General features: G+C 35.2%; 1 protein-coding gene and 1 pseudogene across 1 annotated transcript; one reads left to right on the top strand and one right to left on the bottom strand.

Moving 5' to 3' along the window:
• LOC124225512 (putative olfactory receptor 52P1) overlaps positions 1 to 14,253 on the top strand; it is a 38,463-nt pseudogene extending 24,210 nt beyond the window's left edge.
• Positions 14,254 to 20,388: 6,135 nt separating this feature from the next.
• LOC124225618 (olfactory receptor 52A5-like) lies at positions 20,389 to 21,339 on the bottom strand. The gene has a single exon (XM_046638266.1). It carries the CDS (start codon positions 21,337 to 21,339, stop codon positions 20,389 to 20,391), a length of 951 nt encoding a protein of 316 aa, XP_046494222.1.
• Positions 21,340 to 24,909: the final 3,570 nt, after the last annotated feature.

The raw sequence follows: 24,909 nt of genomic DNA, 5'->3' as shown, positions 1-24,909 counted from the left end.
GTCCATTCCTCAGGAGAATAGCCTCCTAGCCCTTGTCCAAGTGCTGATGCTGTTTTTATTCTGTTTGCCTCTGGGAATGGCTTTCTTTATCTTCAGACAATGCTACACCAACATGAGTAGGCACATGCACAAAAGAAGGCTGTAGAATTAAACTTGTGAATTTGTATTCTCACAGGTGGCTGTGAAATCTAGAGGGAAATATTTAGAGAAATATAAAGGGAGTGTAGGAAATTGAAAATGTAATTGTATAAATGGGATTAACTCCAAGTAAGTGTCAGCTCTGTATAGACATTCTGAAAAGGAGATTAATATTTCATTCAGGATTTGGCCATTTGTGACAACATGGATGGTCCTTGAGGGTATTATGCTCAGTGAAACAAGTCAGAGGGAGAAAGTCAAATACCGTGTGATCTCACTCATAAGTAGAAGATAAAAACAATGACAAACAAACACATAGCATTGGAGATTGGATTAGTGGTTACCTTAGGGGAAGCGGGGGAGGGCAAAAAGGATGATTAGGCTCACATGTGAGGGGATGGACTGTAATTAGCTTTTGGGTGGTGAACATGATGTAATCTACACAGAATTTGAAATATATTTCGATGCACATCTGAAAGCTATATAATGTTATAATCCAACGTTACTGCAATTAAAAACAAAACAAAAAAAAGTAGTATTTTCCCACTCCCCTAACCCATTCCTTTCCAATTTTCTTTCTCTCTTTTTTTTTTTTTTTTTAAAGATTGGCACCTGGGCTAACAACTGTTGCCAATCTTCCTTTTTCTTTTCTTCCCCAAAGATTACCATCTGGGCTAACAACTGTTGGCAATCTTTTTTTTTTTTTTTTCCTGCTTTACCTCCCCAAACCCACCCTGTACACAGTTGTATATCTTAGTTGCACTTCTTTCTTGTTGTGGGACACTGCCTCAAGGTGGCCTGAGGAGCGGTGCCCTGTCTGCGCCCAGGATCTGAACCCTGGGACACCGCAGAGCATGCAAACTTAACCACTCGGCCATTGAGCTGGCCCCTCTCTTTTAAATACCTACTCCTATAAAACTCACCCTTGGATGTTAATACACAGCTCAGTTGCCTGTTTAGTGTCATTCACTCTGCAATGACAGTGCAGTGTTTGTTCCAATTTGAACATTTGCTTGCTTGCTAATTTCAAAAAGAGGTAAACATCTGGGGAGTCAGTTTCTATTTTTACAAAAGAATTTAGAGAGAGAGATTATAAAATGACTTCTTTTCAAATGGACTGTAGAACTCTAATACTGCCCAGTAAGTAATTTTTCTTTTTACCTGTGTTGAGTAACAATAGATTTTCTTCCTTCAATATGTTGTACAAAATTCTTTTCAGAGAGATCATGAAATTCCAATTGTACATGAGCCCAAAAGGCAGAACAATGGCCCCCACCAATGTCTCAGTCTCCGGAGAGGTCCCTCCTCTCACCAAGATGCCCCTAGAGACCACCAGGTGAGTCTCATGTCACCAAAGGACTGTCAGCCTTCTCTCTGGTGATTTTAGCTTGCAGCAATGAGTGAGTTTGTGCGTGGGCCCTTTAAGACCCGGGTCTTTTGGACTTTCAGCCCATAGCTTTTCTGGGGGTGTCCTCGCTGCAGTTAATAGCCAGTGAAGCCACAGTTGGGCTGAGTCTGAAGTATGCTTATAGCAGTATCGGCAGGTTACTAACTCTGTTAGACCTTTAAAGAGCGTTTAGGAGGTGAAAATTCAAAGCATTTTTTTTATTTGTTTATTAATTCATCATTCATCCTTTCTGAATACAGAACATGTCAATCTCCCTGACTATGTAACTCTCTGTCATTAATTCCCATTATCATTCCCCCACAGGCTCACAAAGTTCCCTACTACGAGGCCAGTGTGCTTAGTTTACCATCATTACCTCTTCAGTCATGCAAAATCTCCTGTGTAAAATATCATCCAGGTAAGTGATCTTCTACTCATCAATGCTTAAAACCAGTCTGTCCTGTATTTCTCCCAAAAGAAATTCATTGATCAATATAGTCCTTAAATCATTGTCTCCCTACCCACCTCAGTTCCTGTAATGTTTTTGTCCCCTCTGACTCTGTGTTGATGTATCATACAACTAATTCTTTTGAAATTTTTCTCTCGGCAGTATAGAGCATTTAGTTTCTTGAATGAGATCATTGACTTTGAAATTACTCTCATCTAAATTTTCGCGATTAAAAGAGGTTAGAGAATAAAAAGACATGGCGTATTTTATAATTAGAGTACAGAAATAATAGTTTAAAAGAGATAAATATTCTTGTATTTGGATTTTATTTTTCTTTCCTGGCAGAAAAACTAGTGCACTTAGCATGTTTTAGTAATCAGGATGAAGAAAACAGGTGTTTTGTTTTGTTTTGTTGTTTTGTTTAATCTCCATGAATAAAAGCTTTCATTCATGCTTCACATTAGCTATTTCTTCACAGAACTTCAACATAAACCTACATCTCACCTTGAAAATGCTCACAACAGACACTACTCATACACAAGTTACTTATAACCTTACATTCTGACAAATAGCTCATTTTTATTTCCATATTGTGGTCACATGTTATATTTTTCTTTTATTCAGGGCCATTATCCACTCTCTTTAATTCACATTCCTTTCTCACTTTTTATTCATGGTATAATATATTAGCTACTCCTTTGTCTCATGACACAATTTCTTTGCTCTTTTTGCTACTTACCAATCTGTACCTAGAAATCTTAAGTTTTGATCAGTATGCTTAGATTTTCCAACAGAGAAGCTCAACAATACTAGAGAAAATCTCAATTCTAGAAGCTTTCCCAATAAAATTTATGCAGCTTTGAATTCCCTGGCTGATTTCTAGACATGTTTTTCTTAAATTTTACCTGTCTCTTCAAACTTTCTATGAAAACCATACTATAATCTCTTGGCCATAAAATGCGGTTAGAATACAGTACACATGCAGAAACTCTCACCTCCTCCTGTCCCTCACACCCTGTCTCTGCAGCAGGACAACCTCTTCTCCTCTTGTAGGCTAATTTCCATAGATATGTTCTGAGTTTTTCATTTGTTTATTGTCTTTCCTTGAAAATCTTGTATTTCAAGCATCTTCAATACACTTGTTCTTTCCCTACTCCAAACTATTTAGATTTTAGCACATTTTGTAATACGAGAAGCAATGATCTCCCTCTGCTAAAATTCCCTGTCTCTTATTTCATTTCTAGTTATAACCCTGAACTAATCACTATGACTTGTATTTTTCTAATTAAGCATATTTCAAACCACAATGATAGCCGTTTGCATCTGTAATGTCAAGTTCACTTTTCTGGGAAAAAGTAAAAATGATCCTCTTTTAACAAGCACAATACATTTTTTAAGGACTCTTCTCAATTGATAATTGTGCAGTACTTGACATTATTTTTTCCTTAAAATACATATTTTGATTCTGTAATCACACTCTATCTTATTTTTTCTTCCGTCTCAAAATATTCTCCCTTTATTCCTTTGTCTGACTCCCTTTACACTGTTGAAACAATAAATTCCATTGGCAATTATGTTCATCTCCATGGTTCTCTTTCTACTCTTATTCCAGATGTCCTCTCCTGGCTAGATTGCCCAGTTGCATAGTTGCACTCACCACTGACAAAGAGTAAATAAACATTGACTTTCCATAGACCTAACTTGACAGCAGAACTCATATATTAAACTATCTTTTAAACAGTTCCAGCTTGATAGAAAAGAAATAAATAAGATTTGAAGTTTCTTTGAATTAAACTCACTTTTCTCCTTGCTGTTGGCAGAGACTTTCTTCCCAACCTCTTGATTCCTGTTGATGCATAAAGAAGGAAATGACGACCTTGGAATTTTGGGGAAGGCAATCCCTACCCTTGATTCCAGTTCATCATTTACTTTGCCAGCAAGATGAAGATGCAGAGCAACTCATAGGATTTAGACTGAGAAAAGTGTTAGTTATATAAAAGTCATTTTTTTTTTTATCATTGGTGGTCTCTCTAAATCTTTCTCTCTCCATAAATCATTGTCTTTCTGTCTTTCTCTGTCTCATTCCATTTTACTTTTTATCTCTCCAACACAGTCAAGCCCAGTATGTTTGTCTTTCTACTTCTTTTATTTTTTTATTTTTATTGAGGAGGATTAGCCCTGAGCTAACTACTGCCAATCCTCCTCTTTTTTTGCTGAGGAAGCCTGGCCCTGAGCTAATATCCGTGCCCATCTTCCTCTACTTTATATGTGGGACACCTACCACAGCATGGCCTGCCAAGCGGTGCCATGTCCACACCTGGGATCCGAAGCGGCAAACCCTGGGTCACTAGAAGCGGATCCTGAGAACTTAACCGCTGTGCCACTGGGCCGGCCCCATGTCTTTCTACTTCTGATACTACATGGTGAGTAACCCCATTGTTGAACGGCTATGGCTGGTTGAGGAAGTCCCTCTACTTCAATAAGAAGTAGTAAAAAAGCTTATTTTTGCCTGATATTCTAGTATTCTGATTTAATCTGGCTTCTCCAACCTTGTATCAATATACAGGTGTCAGAACAGCTATGAGGAGAACTCTTATTGTGTGTAAACTTACATGGAAAAATTTTCTTATTTTCTCTAGAAAAAGAAAGGATAATGTACTTTTCCTTTAAAGCCAGTCATACATTCAGTGTCTAAATTATCAGCATATAGTAGATAAATTATAGAATATACTATTACTATTATTGTTTTTGCTACCTTTAACTTAACCCTGCTGCAAAGCTATTATCAGTCATAAGGAAATCTATCTTAGAATTTTAAAAACCAGTTTAGATTCTGGACTTTCTTTTATCCTTCCCTTTGCTTATAATCCTTTTTCCCTTAGGTTTCCTCCTCTACCCAATGTCTTTCCCACCTGACAAATATCAGTTTATTTTTTGACTCTCAGCTCAAGCATCATCTCCTCTGTGAAGTATCTCCTGATGGTCTTAAGCAGAATTCCAAATTCTTCCTTTGTGTCTTCAGTGTAAGATAATGACTATTTTTTGAATGAACCCTAGTGAGAACTAATTACTTTGGCAGTTTAGTTTTCCTGGATCTGTTTAATATCAAAAAGGATATAAAATTTAATGTGGATGCAAATCTATTTGTCCTGCTTCCAAGAGAGTATCTACATGGAGATGGAGTTGTTGGGAATTAGAAAACACGAAGAGACAGTTTAAGAAAAATGCTAAAAATCTGATTTTTTAGGATAGGCTTTCTTCGTTTTCATTTCAGCATTATCTTTATATATTCGTCTAAGGCAAAAAACCTGTTTTAATTAAAGATCTGAAGAGATTCATCATGGATAAGAGAAGGGAAAAAAAGGTGAAAAATGCTCATTAGACTAAGAGGTACTCAAGACCTAGATAGAATTCTGACAACAGAATTATTATTTTCTTTAAAGATTTCTGCTCAGAGTGACCCTTATGAACAATAACAATGTGCAATTCCCCCACACTCTTCTTGGATCCTTTCTAAATAGTTCTCTATCTAGATACCAGAAGCATCTATTAGAACACATACTCATAAGTTTAGTTCTTCAACTTATGTGCATTCACCTACTCATGTGGTGTGGTTATGAACAGTGCAGTTATAAACATGTAGTTATGAATGAATCACTTTCAAATAGGCAAATGTAGATCAGCAGTTGGGCAGGACTATGATGCAATTCTCCTGAGGAAGAGAAAAGTGATGAATTATATTCCCTGTGGTCAATACAATGTAATCTATCTACTTTTATTAAAAAAAAAATTGGTTTGAAGATGGGATATAAAAAAAATAAATCCAAGGCCCCTTGACCTCTACTCCCTACTCCCTGAATCTTTGTGATGTCTGTTCCTATCCCACAGAGCTTGACAGCAGAAATATCACTGTCTGGCTGCCTTTCAAGCCTAAGTTAGTAACAAACAGGTCAAGAAATGCCATCACATAACATATAATTTTTTTTCTGGCTTTGAATGGATTCTAAAATTGAATATATTGAAGGTGGGAAGAAGAAGTCATAACCAATTTTAGGACAACGTTTCAAGTATATTCAGACACTCATATCCATTTCATTAAGCTGAAGAAGAAAGGTATAAATGGGTTTTCCAACAAGAGCTGATCTAAATAATTAAACTGTTTGGACCCAAGTATTTTTTCACATGTAATTGTCCTTTAATTGTAGAAAGCACCCCTAGTGGTATCGATTTTGATGAGCTAATTGTAGGCAACTCTCAATATTTAGAATCAGCTATCCAGTCTTCCATTTGAGTTGGTTCATAGAAACATATTACTGTTATTATACCAGCAAACTGTTATTTTAGACAAAACTGAATTAAACTGGTTCCTGATGGCTGTACTCCTTCCAATACATTTATTTAAAATTATTTTACATAGACTATCCTGTACTATTAAAGTGTGGTTAATATAGATTTTGCTGTTTTAAACAGGAGAAAGTTTGTTGATGTGGAATGGGCACATTTTGGTTTCTGAAGGGAAGATGATTTCCCCATAAATCTATTTTTATTGTTGTTGTTATTATTATTATTATTTTCATTTCAAAATCAACCAAACCATAAAGTTAGGAACTCTATAGTTAACATAATCCTTTCTCACTAGAAACAATCTTATTGAACTGGTAATCAATTTACACTAAACTTCTTGATTTCCTGGTCAGTGGAAGATGGAGCATTCAGAATATTCAGAGCTATTTCTAGTACAGTCTTGGGTAACTATACTTCCCATTACTCTTGACTATTTTTTGTGACTCATTTGGGCCTTACTCCTCATATCTTTAAAGTGATGGCATTGGCCTCCTTAATCTTGAAACTTTTAGCCTGTCCTACCATAACTTTCCACCAAAAATGAACTCACCAAAGATCTTCACATACACACAGAAAACCTGAGGAAGACGGTCATGTTCTAGAAATGTGATGGAAGTCTGCAGGAGACAAACTTGATCTTCATTGTTGAAGGTAAAATAGATTATATATGTATATATGTATATATATGTGTATACTACACTCAAGTATACAATTTAGGAATATATAACATCATTTATGAATACATATGAAATATACATATATGTATATTTATATTTCATGTAGTTTATGAAAATCTTGCTTATTACTTTTTCCCACTGCCCATAGTTATTATTAATGGAAACTGAGGACAGTTCTTCAAACACCATAGATCATACATCTGAATTTACTTCTTTGAATGGAGTGAGGTGATTGGAGGAAGAGGAAAGGCAGCTTTGGAATTAAATAAAGAATGCAAGAAGAATACTCTAAGACTAGAATTGTTGCTTTAACACTCTAAATCTCTCCTCTTTTTGTATGACATTAAACACATTATTTAAATCTAGGATGACACTTGTTTCCATTACGGAAACAATAATTCTTGGAATTATTGAAACCATGAAGTGGTTTATGAAAAGTGTGGGGTATATAGCACTAAATAAATGATAGCTAATATGTATATGGATTTGAAAATTTTTAATTATTTGGTGCATCTCATTTTCCACCTGTATATTTATCACGCTGATTTCACATTTCTACAAAAGTTTCAGCAGTTTCTATGTTATGATAAGCTTTTATAAGTATAGGGAATCATTGAAAGACATATATGGAACTAATAAAATTTATTTTTATTTGAGACAGAAATTACAATCCTCCACCTTTTTTTAATGTAAAATCAGTCAAAACTCATTCTTGAAATGTTGTCATATTTCTAGGTATGATTTTTCTTTCATCAACCATAGCAAAAAGGCACTTTCCAAAATTTTTTATCTCCATTTCCTTATAGTGAAATAAGAAATTAAAAGACATTGTGAAGGAGAGCACAGAATCCTTCCAGAGCATATTGAATTTTCCCAATCACCTACAGTAATATATTATAAGTAACTTCAATTGCAGATATAAAAAATAATGTTCTGTTGTATTTAAGATTTTCTAAAATATGGAATATTTGTATTTTTATAGATAAAAATGGGATTTGTGTAATGTAATCCCATGTATTTTTTACATATTTCAGTACTTTACATCCTATTTACCTAAATGGCAGATTATAAAAATAAGAGTTAAGGAACCAGCTCCATGGCATAGTGGTTAAGTTCAGCACACTCTGCTTTGGTGGCAGCCAGGGTTCATGGGTTAGAATCCTGGGTGCAGAGCTACACCATGATTCAGCCATGCTGTGGCAGTGACCTAGACACAAAATAGAGGAAGATAGGCGCTAATGTTAGCTCAGGGTCAATCTTGCTCCAGCAAAAAAAAAAAAAAAAAAAAAAAGAGGGAAATTGGAAACAGATATCATCTCATGGAGAATCTTTCTGAGCAAAACAAAAAATCACAAAAGTTAACTCATAAATACCAAAATGCAGATATTCTCTGACTCTTGATGAGCATAGAGTTGAATGGAAGGAAAAATAATATGTGGGTATAGAAAGAAGACTACAAGACATATGCCACTAGTGTAACATGGACATATAGGAATCTATTTTTTCTGTTAAACGGATGTTGGTTAAGAGAACATGCTTTTTACAAGTTTTTCCCCAAAATCAATATGCAGTCTCACGTTGCCGTATTTTTACCCAGAATGGTTTCTCTCTCTGAAATGATATGCCTCCATCATGGGTAAAAAATTTAGTTCCCATTGGACTTAACATTCTAACAGAATACTCCCTAACATCTTTGTTTACTTTCCCTTTGCTAACATAAAAACCTACCAATAAGTAAAAGATGAAAAATGGAGTTTATTAAATTTTCCCCATTAAAATTATGCAACATACAGTGAATCAATGTCATCACAAATCCTCCAAGCTAGTACATGGTAAAGAATTGTCCTTGGTTTACATTAATAACTGTGTGCAGTGGGAAAAAGCAATAAACAAGGTTTTTATAAACTACATGAAATATATATCTAACATGTATGTATATGTTAGATGTAACATATGTATATTTCATGTGCATTCATAAATGATGATATATATTACTAAATCATAAACTCAAGTGTAGTATACACATATATACACATATATATAATTTATTTTCTTCAATCACTGTTACTTTCTACAATGAAGATAAAGACTGTCTTCGGGCGGCCCTGTGGCAGAGTGGTTAAGTGCGCGCGTTCCATTCTCGGTGGCCCAGGGTTCGCCGGCCCGGATGCTGGGTGCGGACATGGCACTGCTTGGCATGCCATGCTGTGGCAGGCTTCCCACATGGAAAGTAAAGGAAGATGGGCACGGACATTAGCTCAGGGTCAGGCTACCTCAGCACAAAGAGGAGGACTGGCAGTAGTTAGCTCAGGGCTAATCATCCTCAAAAAAAAAAAGACTCTCTCCTGCAGACTTCCATCACATTTCCTGAACATGAAGGTCTTCCTCAGATTTTCTGTGTGTATGTCAAGATCTTTGGTGAGTTCATTTTTGGTGGAAAGTTAAGGCAGGACAGGTTCATAATTTCAAGATTTAGGAGGCCAATGCCATCAATTTGGAGAGAGAATGTTCATTACGGATTAAAAAGATAAGTGGAAGCTTATCAAGCAGACAAGGGAAAACAGAATCAAGTTCAAAGGTAAAGTAATTTTAACATCACAGAAAACTAAAACCATGTAGTATGATCCCAAAGCTGCTAGAAGATCTGGAACACACAGAAGGGAAGTTGTGGCAACATTGTGGTCTGGAGAGATTGGCAAAGGTTATAAAGTGAATTAACACTTTTTTGAATAAAAGGATGCTTTTAATGGTAAAATCTTAAGACTACTAATCATATTTGCCTTTTGAAGGATAACTGATTTTGTGAGAAGATGGGGCTTTATAAGGAAAAGCCAGAAACAGGAAAAATAGGAGGCTATGGCATAGACTATGTGGGAGTTACGGAATATCATAGCTAAGGCAGATGGAGATGGATAAGATATGCTATATTTGATGGATATCAAATAAGCCAATTTAGCAAGCTTTAATAGCTGCCTGCTTTCACTATTAAAGTTACAGAGATGGAGACGTCAAGGATAACTCTTTGATCTAAATGACTGACTGTTGTTGCCAGCAAATGAGATACAATCAGATGGTAGGGGAGCTTTGAGGAAAAATAGGGTATTATTTGGGATATCTTGAAGAGAGATTATTTACGACATTGATGAACATATATATTTATTTCATAACAGAGAGTATGGATAGTATCGCATGTTCTGCTAGCGTCATGCTCTCTGAAGTAGTAAATTCCAGGCAAGGGACTCTGCTAACTGACTCAGATGCAGCTTAAATGCCAAAGCCCTGGTGGCAGAAGGAGCACTGCATCTGTATGTTTCAGAAGCAAGTACAATGACAGACCAACAGGGAGCTTGGAGAGTGTAGGCAGGTGTTCTGACTTCCTTGGCAATCTTTCTGCTGAATATAAAGGAATGAACAATCTAATAGGTTTTATTCAAAATAGACTAAAAGGAGATTGAGAATACTCTTTAGAAGGCCATGCTGTTGGAATTGTTCTCTGCAATTCCTTGTGTTCCATGTTCTAGTACACTGAAGGGAGCCTGGTCCCTCTTTAAGTCAAAGCTACCTAACATCTTTCTCTTAGTATTATCTAAAAGTAAATTTATTGACAATTAAAGGCATACATTTGTTAATAAGTATACAGATGCATCACAAAACAGTTATTTTTTATCCTAGGTAATTTTATTAGATAGAAATCATGTTTATAGTTCTAGGTGTATTATTTTGCTTGCTGCACACCTTGTTCTCTGACAAAGTCTCTTAAATTTTTGGTTCTTCCAAAAGGAGGAAAAATCATGGCACTTGGACAAATCTAGAAAGATATCAAGTACTCTTTTTATTAAACTTAAAAACCTTTCATTTTTTAAGCATTTAGAACTCCTAGTTTTTGTTGTGATTTCTTATCAGTTTCTGGGGTTATAGGCCTCACCTGTGATGGAGCAATTCTCTGAGTTTCGGCATTCTAGATAAGCTTTAAAATCTGAAGTCTCCTGAAATATTTTTAATGAATAATTCAAATTTGAATCCTCACTTTCTAACAAGGAAATATCTCAGATACCCATGTAGGCCCAGAGTAGCATATTTTAATAGGAGAATGCACATGTCATAACCAGAAAGTTTTTATCTAAGTAGACAGTATTTGGCAATTCAAACAGAAGCATTGTTAATAAAGGATTTATTAATATTTATTGAGTTTTATATCAGCGGAGTTCAGGAACAGGAATCTAGATATTGGAAGCAACCAGAGCTTTTTTAAAAAGGCATGTTATGAAAAACGACGTGCACATTCTAGAATTATGATACTAGGAGGAAACGGGATCCTAGGAAGGTTAGAGAGCAATTATCGGAACAAAAGGACAAGGTCAGAGCGAGACTCCTAGGAAGATATTTGTGGCAATGAGACCTAGAGGACAGGACGGTAGCAGCTCTTCTCTTCATTTCCATTAGGCAGGATGGATACTAAAGCCAGACGTGAGGCGAGGACCCAAGTGGACAGAACACCAATCAGGCTTATGTTATCCCCCTAGCTGCAAATTTGTCCCTGACAGCAATATTTTAATTATCGCAAAGAAAGGAGAGATAAAGTTTTCAAAAAAATTTTTGAGGGAGGCAGCTAACTTATTTGCAACCTTTTGTTTTCATCGCTTAAAATGCTAAATTAGTTTAAATGTAAATCTTTTAAAGCAGATTATGTATGGCAATTTTCAGAATGTTGAATAAAGTTAACATTTCTGGAATGACTCAGAAAAACCTTATTACTTCATCCTTAATGCTTGAAATATAGTATATGTTTAGTAAAATTGGGTGGATTAAAAAATGTAGTCACATAAGTAGTACTTGTCTTTGAATTACATAGAAAGGCCAAATTGTGAAGATATAACTGATGCTGGGTCGGTGAACCAAGGAGTTGAAAGAAAGATTTCCTGGACTGTCAAGTTCTGGCAGTAGTGCTTTTTATTTAGAGAATAGTGTGGAATAGCATGGGGACAGGACCCATGGGCAGTAAGAGCTGCTGCAATCATGGGTTGAAGGAAGGGTTAAATTTAAGGTGCAGGTATGTGAGTTATCTCTTTATAAGACAAAGGAAAGAATATGTAAAAAAAGTTGTTAAAATGGTATCAGTGCAGGTGGGGTCTGGCTACTGACTGGTCCTATAACTTTTAGATAAGAATCAAACCATATTAAGTAAATGGCTGAAGCCACCACCTTAAATATTATTTTTAGCTAAAGACAAAGGAGGACGTTGAGGGTGGAGGGGGAGTCGATCATGGTTGGTTACCACACAAGTACAATAAACAAGATGCAGATTTAAGTCTTTGCCTCTGGTGTTGATTAAGAGTTTCTAGAGGTAAGGTCATTCTCCCGTTTTCCTGGTACAGAGAGGGAGACACCTTACAGGTGGAGATTTCCTTTACAATGTAAATGTCTCTTAACAAAGGGTAAGTGAATTCTACTCCTTCCTGTCTGTAGTTTTTAAAAGTAACCAGTATAAAATAATCCTCATCATAACCACTGCAAAAACATATGTTTAGAGAATATGCATTTAAAATTCTAGAGGATGATTTGCATTGTTCTACTGTTTTCAGCTAATATTCTTGACTTTAAAGATATGCTTTTAATATCCTGTTCATCTTCTGATTGTTTTTAAGACCTTTTCTGAAATAAGAATACACTAACCAGGGGTGAGGGTAGGAGTTTATTATTTTTAGTGTTCACAAGAATTTTGCTCACATTAAAGCTTCTTGCATTTCTTATTCTGCATTCCTGATTATCTGTTGCCTATTCACTAGTATATTGTTAAAGTTACAATTGTCTTTTGTATAACTTGATTATTATTGTGCATGTGTGTGTGCATGTGTACTTCTTTATGTATTTCCACACTGGATCAAAAATTCCCTGAGAACAATGGCCTTTGCCTTAAGACTGTCTAAATCACACAACCCTGAAAAATCTTAGGCACAAAGAAGCAGAAATTTTATCACTACCTGCTTATTTAGTAGATAATAAAAATGAAAGAGTAGAGTAGAATAAATCTGCACAGAGAGGGTAAAATTTTAAAAGAACTTAATTCAGTCTTTTTATTTGCAGATGAAGATAATGGGTTCAAAACTGTGAAGTGATTTACCCAAGGGCTTATGGAAATTTTAGAGAAAAGCCAGCACTTCAGAGAGGTTGTTAGAGAGTGTCTGAAATCTTCATACAGAGGACCATGGAAGAATCACTCTGTCATTCTGCTTTCTGCCCACAGGGGATTAGCCTGGCTACTGGGTATATGAGCATGTGAACTCTCCAGTTTTAACACAGCAGACAATGCTACACATTGCTACAGCTCACCGTTCTTCCTGGTGGGTATTCATGGTTTGCAAGATTTTCACTGCTGGATTGGCTTCCCTGTGTGCCTTCTGTTTGCCCTGACCCTGCTAGGGAACAGTGTAATCATCATTACCATCAAACTAGAGCCAAGCCTACACCAGCCAATGTATTTCTTCCTTTGTGTTCTGGCGACGAATGACATGGCTCTTGCCTCTTCCGCAGCCCCCAAGATGCTTGGCATCTTCTGGTGGATGCTCACAGGTTTGATTTTAATATTGAATGTATCTAGCACAAATGTATTTTATCCACGCATATTGCATAGTTGAGTCAGCAGTCCTACTTGCTATGGCCTTAGACTGTTATCTAGCTATTTGCATCCCACTGTGTTATACCACCATCCTGACAACACCAATGGTCATTAAAATGGGTCTAGGTGGTATGACCCAAGCTATCCTTATGGTTTTGTCCTGTCCACTTCTCATTAAGAGGCTACCAGATATGACATATTACACCAAACATGTCATTAATCATGCCTATTGTGAGCACATGGCTGTTGTGAAGTTAGCCAGTGCCAACACCCTTATTAACAGAGCATATGGAATCTCTGTAGCCCTTTCGGTGATGGTATTGGACCTAGGGCTCATAGCCACATCCTATATCAAAATCCTCCAGGCAGTCTTCCAGCTCTCCTCCCAGAATGCCCGCTCTAAAGCACTGAGCACCTGTGCTGCCCATGTCTGCACTATACTTGTCTCCTACACACCTGCACTGTTTAGCTTCCTAACTCACCACATTGGCAAGAAGGTACCGCCAAGTGTCCATATAATTTTTGCAAGTTTGTACCTTGTGGTGCCTCGCACAATCCCCTGGTGTATGGTGCCAAGACCAAGCAGATTCGTGACCGAGTGGTTGGTCTCTTCTTCCCAAACAAGGAAATTTATGAAAATTAAAATACTTAAATACAAACCTTGGTTGTTAGTATCTGTTTTATGAAGTCAAAGTGCATTAACCATGGGTGCAACCTTGTCCCCAACATGCTGTTTCTCAATTCAGCTATGCCTTATTTAACAGAAATATTAGTTGCTGCACAGTTATTTCTTTTCTCTATTTTCAATTTTTTATATATTTTCCCTTCTTTCTTTTAGAAATAAGGGGATGCATTTTCATGGGACGCTTTCAGTAAATGTCGGCAATAGTTATTTATTACTGACATTGTTTCATATTCTATATTTATTAATAACATTTTCTAACATCCACAAATGTGAATGGCTAGTCTAATTATTGAAACAATTTAAAACTTCTCAATACTTTGGACTATGCAATTTATAATAACAGGGTTTGGTTTTTTTTTCATTTTGAATTGTTTTATGCTCTGTTTAATAATTCTGGAGTAAAAACTAATTTTTTCAAGTTTATTTTTACTTATTATAAGAGGTATAATAATGGTTTAATATTCAAATAGTGGTCACTGTGTGTTTGTCTGTTTACTAAGCCTCTGACATGCAAATATTCCTTTAGTCCACAGAACTATACTATGAGATAGGTGTTGTTATTATTCTCATTTTATCAATCAGGAAACTGAGACACGTGTTGGTTATAGAAGTTGCACAAGGTGGCTCAGCTAGGAGATGGCCATGTCAAATTTGAACCCAGGGCCTCTGGGGTTAGAATGCATGCTCTGTACTACGTTATATTGTTCACCATGACAGCAGTCTCATACTAATTATTCACTTTAAGAATACGGAAACTTGTCTATCTAAATATTTTATATTTTATACTCCTACATCTGTTCTTCTTTTAGATATTGTGGCAGATTTTTTGTGTCTCCCTCAAACCTTTCAACCTTATAAATTTTATGATAGTATTTTGGCAAACCTCCAAGCAAAACTTACTTCTATTTTACTAGAGAAATGTCCAATCAGTGCAGCCAGGTAACATTATGACTATGATCTTCAGGCTTGAGTAAAGCTAGAAGAGTCTGAAATTCTACTTATCCACATGCAGTTCCCTTTTCTTTAGCTTCAGAGAATATCAAATTTTCAATCACATTCATTAAGTGCTGCAACTGTAAACCATTCACTTCTTAATTAAGAATATGAATTTATTATGCATGGAGCACAAAGGAAACTACTTCAAGCATATCTGTCAATGCTGTGTGCAAAACATCTGTTTACTGTCAGATAATTTCGTGAGATGAGCGTTCATGGAGATGAAAACTGTTGATTTTCAACCAAGGATGGTATATATTTTTCAAATATTTAATGGACATCTGTGTGTTTTCAGTTGAATTAGCTCCTCAAATCTTTGGCTTTTTATGTATTTCTGCAATAGCCACATTCCTGTTTATTGATGACTATATATGTATTTTATTAACTTTTGTATGTCTTATAGTGCGAATAGTTGTGTTTCCTTATAGTAATGTAATTCATCCATTTATTCAATAAGTAAATCTTGAATGGCTCTATCAGCTATTTTAGAGCTAGAGTTCTGGGAAGAGATAAGTCAAGTTCAAACACTGCTTTCATCACTAATAGGTGGGTGAGTTTCATTTTTAACTTTGTAAAGTTTGAGTTTCATCTTTGATTAAATGTAGAAAACAGTTTTTATACTTTATAGTATCAGATTAAGATTATATGAGATAATGAATAAAACACAATCATGACAATAGTCAACAAAATCTTCTTCCATATATACCAGTGTCAGTATAATGATAGGCATTGGAAATATGAAGATCTAACTGACTTTAGCTAGTTGCAAAGATATTTTTCCAAATGCCTAAATAGAACTCCCAACTGGATAGCTCTACTAGGAGATCTCGTTTCTTTATTCAGCATGTCCAAATGTAGACATTTTGCACTTCTTCACCCACCCAAACCGTCCTACAAAATTTCTTATCTCAGTGAATAACACATCAAGTCATTGAAATCAGTAAAAGAGAATCAATTAATTTGATAGATTTTGAATTTATTAAATGTCAAATATATACCAAAAAATATATGAAAAACTAAATAGTAAGTAAAATGAATTAAGTAAAGAGAAAAACTCTGATATCTATTCCAGGTAATGAGGAAAAAGATAAAGTCAATGTAATGTAGTTTAAAAATTGTGTGGATGATTATAGAACACCAAAAATAACACTGTTCAAGAAAAATTTCTAATTAAGGCATATTGGAGGAGATACCAAGAACAGGCTGAGTTGAATCTTAAAGAAAGATGATAATATCACCAGGTAACAGGGCAAGGGTTTCCAAGAAGAAGTAACATCACAATGGAATTGAATAGACATAGTAATAAAAGTGAAAATATATCCAGAAGAGAGTGATGTCATAAAAACCAAAGGATAGTAAAGCTTCAAGGAAAAACATAATTAGGAAAGCAGCAGGGACATCCAATAAGGAGAGATCTGGCTTGTGGCACTATGAAGGTCATTGGTCACCTTAGGAAATAAAGGACAGTGCAGTGGGAATGATGGAAGGACAATACTATCTTGCATACAATGAATGACTTTGGCTCTAGGTGATAAATCTAATCCAAAGCCTGAACTTGTTTAATTAAATGGTCACACTTATTTTGCACTTATGGAGCCTAATGCTACTTTTGATCAACCAGGCAGAATGCGAATCTGTCAGGTCCATGGGACAAGCACACAGGCTAAATCCAGCTTGCTGCCTCTTTCTGTAAATAAAAGTTTTTTGGGGCACCACCATGTCCGTTAATTTATGTATTATCTGTGGAAGCTTTTGCCCTGTGGTATCAAAGTTAAATAATTAGGACAAATATCAAAGGATCAAGAAAGCTTAAAACATTTACTGTCTGTCTCTTTACATAAAATGTTGGCTGATCTATAATTTAGAGCAACAATTCACTACATTATAATGTTTTAGTCATTATATTCTTATACGATTGTCTTTATAGAACTGCCTTTAAGTTGTAACTTCTATCAAAATTTTCTATAAGAACCATGTTATAAAAGCCACAAAAATATTCACAGCTAAATTCTTGATAAGATATAGGTCTACTTTATCATTCAGTGTTTTCTGTACATACACATTCATGTGTGAAATTTATTTTATAGTTTAGTTCCAAGAACACAGAAAAAAAATTCAGTGACCAAAACAGGCACATATAATACAGAAACAAAGTATTTCCTTTGAGGAGTTAATAGTTCTTCCCTTTAACTGATAGTTATGACGTGTACTTTAAAATTCATTGTATTTGGATATCAGATCTTAGCTCAAACAAAGTAAATATGTAAATCACTAATGGAAATATATTTATTTCATTCATTGTCCATAGAAATATTGTAATTATGGTTCAAATGTATATCTATTTATCTAAATCCATCTGTCAACCTATCTTATATCTATATTGAGACATATGAATATATGTAGTAATCTGTCGAGGCGTTCAGCAGAAAAAATTGGGATTACAACACATGCAATAATTTTGGTTTCAGTTCCATCACATAAAAACTTGGAAGTCATGACTCCCATCCTTAATAGCAAGGAAAACTGAAGAAATTAAAAAATCAATGACTTTTCTTCTATTCCTCAGAGAAATGAGTTTTCAGGACTAACTACTACCCCCAAATTTTGAGAGTCAGGCAAACACAGAGAATCATAGACAGCATCAGCTTTCTTGGAACAGACACCACTGGAAACTTTAAGGGTCTTGCCCTACAAGAATGTTAAAAGAAATTCTTCACATAGATTCAAAAATATATAGCTCAGAGACTCAAATCTACATAGAGAAAGATTATCTGAAAAGAATAAATGAGGATAAAATAAAATATTTGATTTTCTTATTCTTAATTAATGTGATAGATAACACATTACTCAATGTAATATTAGTAACTGAATGTTAATTGATTATGGGATGTGGATAAATGAAATGGATGGCAGGAATGTTTAAGGGCTGGGAGGGAGTAATTGGAAAATCTCCATCATAACTTACCAGAACTGCCTGTGAAGCAGTACAGCGTTATTTTTTAATTTGGCTTATATTAGTTGTAAATGTATATTTAAAACTCTAGAGCAAATATTAAAAATTTTCAAAGGTGTACAATTGACACTTTAAGACAGGAGAGAAAATTGAATCATAAAAATATTCAATTACATTCATGGAACATAAACAATAGGGAAGGAAAAATAAAAAAAGGAGGAACAAATGTAATGAATAGAAGACAGTTACAAACATGGTAGATATTAATCAAACTACATTAATATTTACTTTAAATGTGAATTGTCAAAATATACCAAATAAAAGACAGATTTTCAAAGCAGATAAAATACCAGGACCCAGCTATTTAATGTACAGAAGAAACCCACTGAAATATATAGAAACCTATAAGTTAAAAGTAAAGGTAAGGGAAAAAAAAATCCCTTGCTCTTTTTGTTGAGAGAACTTAAAAGAAAGACAGCCAAGTAGCAAGAAGCATACCCAGGGCCCAGTTCTTCGTTTCTAAAACTATTTGCCAATAAAAAGAACAAAACTTCTTAGAGAAATGTCTAATACTAGGACTGGTACAGAAAATATCCAAGATGAGCCTGGAGCATCTTCTAATGACATGAAATAGGAAGTGGTACAAACATACCACACCACACACACACACAAACAGAATGAGTGTTAAGGCAAAGAGGAATGAAAGCCAAATGAAAGAGCTCCTAATGGTCAAACTGGAACAACTTAAGCAATAAAATAAAGTAACATTGGATCATAACCCAAATGATAATAAAAATACCCTTAAGTCCATACTGATATAAATCATTGAATAAATTAATAAGTGGGGGAGAATAAATCCATCTGCCATGTAGAAGAATTCCAAATAGCTTACTAAATTATGTAGCTACTCCACCCTCAAGGAGGAGGGACAAAATCCCTACTCCTTAATTGTGGGTTGCTTGCGGTGACTTCCTTCCCAAAAGTACAGTATGGAAATGGGAAGTTTTAAAAAATAATTCCACAGCTGAGAAATCTGACAATTACTACTTCAGACAAGTGATCAAGGTCAGCGTACACAGGGGATAAATCATGTTGATAGTATGTTCCCCTGATATGATGTGATTGAAATGGCACTTTAACATCTATAATCTTCCTCCCCAAGCAAATAATCGCACTTTGCTCATGAGAATAGCAACAGATAAATTGTAATAGATGGGCTTCCTAAAAAATACTTGAATAGTACTCTTTGATACTGTAAAGGTCATTAGAAATAAGGAAAGTCTCTGAAACTGACAGCCAAGAAGAGCTTAAGGAGACATGACAACTAATGCAATGTGGCATCCTGGGTGAGATCTTGGGAGAAAAATAGAAAACTAGGTAAAATTAAGAACTTTGAATGAAATATGGATTTTTGTTAATTATAATGTATCAATATCGGTTCACTAATAGTAACAAATATATCATAATAATGCAAGATGATAATAAGAAGGAAAACTGGGTCTATAGGAACTCAGTACCATATATTCAAATTTCTGGAAATCCAAATCTATTTTAAAAAATAAAACATATAAAAGTACTTTCCAATACAAGATTAAAAATCTAAGCCTTCTTAGTACTTAGATCATCATAAAACAGAAAATAACTTGATTTGAACCATGATGATAATTAGAATGATGATGATGATTATGGTGAGAAGGGAGTGGTTGAGGAAGATCGCTGCAATCAAAATTAGAAGACAAAAAATTAGTTAGGTCATTATCATTGAAATTATCTACTTCAGATTGAATTTATTCTGTTGTTAAAGAACTCCATGCACTTCATATTTTTAATCAGAGGCTAACCATTTACATTTAGGTGTGTTGGACATTTTCCCCACTGAAGAATGGGGAAAGAGCTTCACTGACTGAATTACAAGCCAGACTTCATGATTCCTGTGTTTTATGTCATCTTTTGATAAATTTATTCTGAATCCATAAAAATTGAAATTGTTTAAATAGGAATTAGAGCTTAACAGTCTCGAATGGAAACTTACAACTCTGTACTTCATTACAAAATGAACTTGAGGGAAGCACACACTCTCACCAAGGACAAATGTTTCACAGAGTGAAATTTTGTTATTTGATATGAAAAGCCATAGTGAAAAATCAAGAAGGATTCTTTGCATAAAAAATCTTGGATACTCGATCCCGAATCTGTTTTGTCTTCACACCGTAAACAACAGGATTGAGCAGAGGTGGGACAAGTAGGTAAAGGTTGGACAGAAGAATATGAAGGCAGGGTGGAATATGGAACCCAAACCTGTGTGTAAAGAAGGAGAAGAAACCTAGGAGGTAAAACTCAAGGAAGACACAAATGTGGGCAATGCAGGTGTTAAAGACTTTGAGCCTAGCTTCTTTCAGAGGCAGATTGAAGACGGTAATAAATATTCGGATGTAGGAGAGGATGATAAAGACTATGTCCAATCCAAGTATACTGAAAGCCACAAACAGACCATAAATCTTGTTGATTCGAACATCTGCTGCTGCCAACTTCACAATGGCCATGTGCTCACAGTATGAATGTGATACAACAGTGGTTCGATAGTATTTCAGGCGGCACTTGATGAGGATGAGACATGGAGCTGAAAGGAGGGCTGCTCTGAGTGTCACTCCAACCCCAATCTGAGTGAGAAGTTGGTGGGTAAAAATAGTTGCATGTCTCAGAGGATCACAGATTGCCACACAGCAGTCCAGGGCCATGGCCAGCAGAATACCTGACTCAATACACTGGAAGGTGTGGACGAGCCACATCTGCAAGAGACACACGTCAAAGTATATATCTGGCACATGAAACCAGAATATCCCTAGCATTTTTGGTAAAATACAAGTACTGAGAGCAATGTCTATTGTTCCAAGCATTGCCAGGAAGAGATACATGGGCTCATGGAGGCTCTGCTCAGATTTGATGATGACCAGGAGAAGAAAATTCCCAAACAGAGCAATGATGTACATGGCACAGAAAGGAATCCCAATCCAGCACTGCACAGACTCCAAGCCAGGGATCCCAATTAGTGTCAGCACTGAGGGCATGAAGACTGTGCTGTTGAACTTGAACATGTTGGCTTAGAGCTGCCTGATTAATGATTCGAGTTTTGTGTTGGGTTTCTCTTTTCTGTTAGTATTTGTTCTCACCTAGATTTATAGAAATTTTGAGAATTAGAAGTTGAATGTGGCTTTAAAGGGCATTTTTCAAGCATACATGTTCCTGATGATGTAAGTCCAGGAATGCATATACAGATTCCCTAAATTCTCTCTCTCTCTCTCTTTTAACACAAAGGCAAACAAATACACATACAATTCAATATTCAGAGGAGATCCACACACAATTAGTGTTTCACACCCGTCAGGCTATAATCAACAAGAGAAGAAATAACAAGTGTTGGAGAGGGTGTGGAAGAAAGGGAACCCTCATACACTGCTGGAGGAATGTAAACTGGTGCAGCCACTATAGAAAACAGCATGGAGATTTCTCAAAAAATTAAAAATAAAAATATCTCTGATCCAGCCATCTCTTTACTGGATATGTGTCCAAAGAACATGAAATCAATAATTCAAAGAGATTTATGCACCTCTATGTTCATTGCAGCATTATTCACAATAACCAAGCTGTGGAAGCAACCCAAGTGCTCATTTATGAATGAACGCATAAAGAGGATGTGGTGTGTATATATATATATATATACACACACACACACATACATACATATATATATATCTATATCTATAGATATAGATATATACACACAATGGAATAATACTCAGTCATAAAAAAGACAAAATTGTGCTGTTTGTGACAACACTGATTGAGGCTATTATGCTAAGTGAAATAAGATAGAGAGAGAAAGACAAACACCATATGACTTCACTCATATGTGGAATATAAACACATAGATAAGGAGAACAGATTAGTGGTTACCAGAAAGCAAGGGCATGGCAGAGAAGGTGAAAGTGGTAATGGGACACGTGTATGGTGATGGATAAAAACGAGATGATTGGTGGAGAATACAGTGCAGTCTATACAGAAACTGATATATATTAATGTACACCTGAAATTTACACAATGTTATAAGTCAATATAACCTCGATGTAATATTAAAAAAAAAAAAAGACTTACTATAAAGCTACAGTGACCAAGACAGTGTGGTAGTGCAGAAGAATAGACAAATTAATCAGTGGAGCAGAACTGAGAGCCCGCAAACAGACACATACACACATATAGTCAACGGATCTTTGACAAAGGAGGAAAGGCAATTTAATGGAGAAAGAGTAGTGTTTCAGCAAATGGTGCTGGAACAAGTGCACATCCACATACAAAAATAAATGAATCTAGACACAGATCTTACACCTTTCATGAAAATTAACTCAGAAAAGATCATAAATCTCCTTGATTTAAAATGGAAAACTATGCAAGTTCTCAAAGATAGCAAAGGAAAAACTTTAGGAGACCTTGAGTTTAGCAATGACCGTATAGTTAACACCAGGCATATTATCCCTGACAAAAGAAATTGAGAAGCTGAACTTCATTAAAATTGAAAAAGTTTGCTCTGTGAAAGACACACTTAAGAGAATGCAAGCATATACCGAGAACTCTTGAAACTCAGCAATAAGAAAACAAACAACTCAATTAAAAATCTGCAAAAAATCTGAACAGACACCTCACCAAAGAAGATATTACAGGTGTCGAATAAGCACATAAAAAATGTTCAACATTTTATGCCTTTAGGGAATTGCAAATTAAATCAACAATGCAATGCTGCTATACACCTATTAGAATAGCTAAAGTTAAAAAACTCTGATATAACAAATGCTGGTGAGGAAGTGCAGCAATAATAATTCTCATTCATCAATGGTGAGGATGCAAAATAGTAAAGCTACTTGGGTCGATAATCTGGCAGTTTCTTACAAAGCTAAACATACGCTTATCACGCAGTCCCTCAATTGTGCTCTCAGGTATTAACCCAAATGAGTTCAAAATTTACGTCTACACAAAAACCTGCACCTGAATATTGATAGCATCTTTATTCATGATTGCTAATCCTTGGAAGCCATCAAGATGTCTTTCAACAGGCAAATGTATAAAGAAGTTTTGGTACATCCATAGAATGAAGGATTATTCAGTGATAAAAATAAATGAACTATCAAGTTACAAGACCTTAAACGCATATTGCTAAGTGAATGAAGCTGTCCTGAAAAAGCTACATACCATGTGATTCCTACTATACGATATTCTGGAAAGATAAAACTATAGAAACAATAAAAAGATTAGTGTTTGCCAGGGTTTCAGGGAGAAGGGACAGGGATGAATAGGTGAAGCACGAGACATGTAAGTCAGAGGAACTATTCTGTATGAAACTCGAATGATGGAAATATGACATTATGCATTTGCCCAAACCCATTGAAATGTACAACACAAAGAAAGCGCTCTAATGTAAACTATGCACTTTAATTAATAATAAAATATCAACTTGCTCATCTATTGTAGTAAATGTACCACGCTAATGAAGGTGTTAATTGTCAGAGAAACTGCAGGATAGGAGAGAAAGAGAGTGTATATGGAAACTCTGTGCTTCCTGTAAAACTTTTTTGCAAACTTAAAACTAATCTAAAAATAAAATCTACTAACAAAAAAGTTAAATATATGTATAGGGGTGTATAGTAGAGTTTCTACTATGGTATTTTAAACAAATCCCAGAGGTGGATCCTAGTGAACATTTCCCCAGTGGCCCAGATAAAATTAGATATGTTAGAGATAAACAGTACAAAATAAAACTGATGATGTCAGGTCGTAAATAAGGCAGATTTTAAAAAGAAAAACATTTGATGTAGGGATAAAATCTTAGTATTAAAGTTCAGATCTACAAATTCTGTTCTGAAAATTGTACTTGATAGAACAATGACCTATGATGAAAAGCCATAATGTTTTGTATTTCTCCTGGAAAACTTTCTCTTATCAATATCTGATCAATACATAATATCTTTTTAGAGAATATATGATAATTATTAACCCAAAACAAAATAATTTTAGTAAAATAAATCTGAAAATATCATGCAGTCGTATGTCAAATGTAATAGAAGATATTGAAAATGTATTTGTTTAATATAATTCAATTCATGATACAATTTATGGATGAAAAAACACTTTTATGTATTCCTTACTAAAGTGCTTATTTTTCTTATATAAAATCTAATTTTACTTTGGTGTGATAGCTGGGATAAAAAGTCTTGAACATACACCTGGCATCTATCCCAGCCAGTGGAGAATTTAAACTGTCTTGAACCATGTAATGCTCAATGAGAAAATTCAGATTTTCTGGAGCTATCCTCTTCAATCAAAGAGTGATATTTCCCCACTCCCTTAACCTTTCCCTTTCCCATTTTCTTTCTCTTTCAAATACCTACTCCTATAAAATCCATCCTTGGATATTAATACACAGTTCAGCTTCCTGTTTAGTGTTATTCTTTCTGCTATGACAGTGCAGTATTTATTCCAATTTGACCATTTGCTTGTGTGCCAATTCCATCAAGAGGTAAACATCTGTGGAGTCAGTTTCTATTTTTACAAAAGAATTTAGAGAGATGGATCCATAAAATGACTTCTTTTCAAATGGACTGTAGAACTCTAATACT

This window comes from Equus quagga, chromosome 14 (genome assembly GCF_021613505.1).
Source record: "Equus quagga isolate Etosha38 chromosome 14, UCLA_HA_Equagga_1.0, whole genome shotgun sequence".
Lineage (NCBI taxonomy): Eukaryota > Metazoa > Chordata > Mammalia > Perissodactyla > Equidae > Equus > Equus quagga.
Note: the sequence above shows the minus strand (reverse complement) of the source record. Positions and strands in the feature narration are given on the sequence as shown.

Excerpts from the sequence above, each read along its gene's own strand:
- LOC124225618 (XM_046638266.1), bottom strand. The coding sequence starts at position 21,339 with ATGTTCAAGTTCAACAGCACAGTCTTCATGCCCTCAGTGCTGACACTA.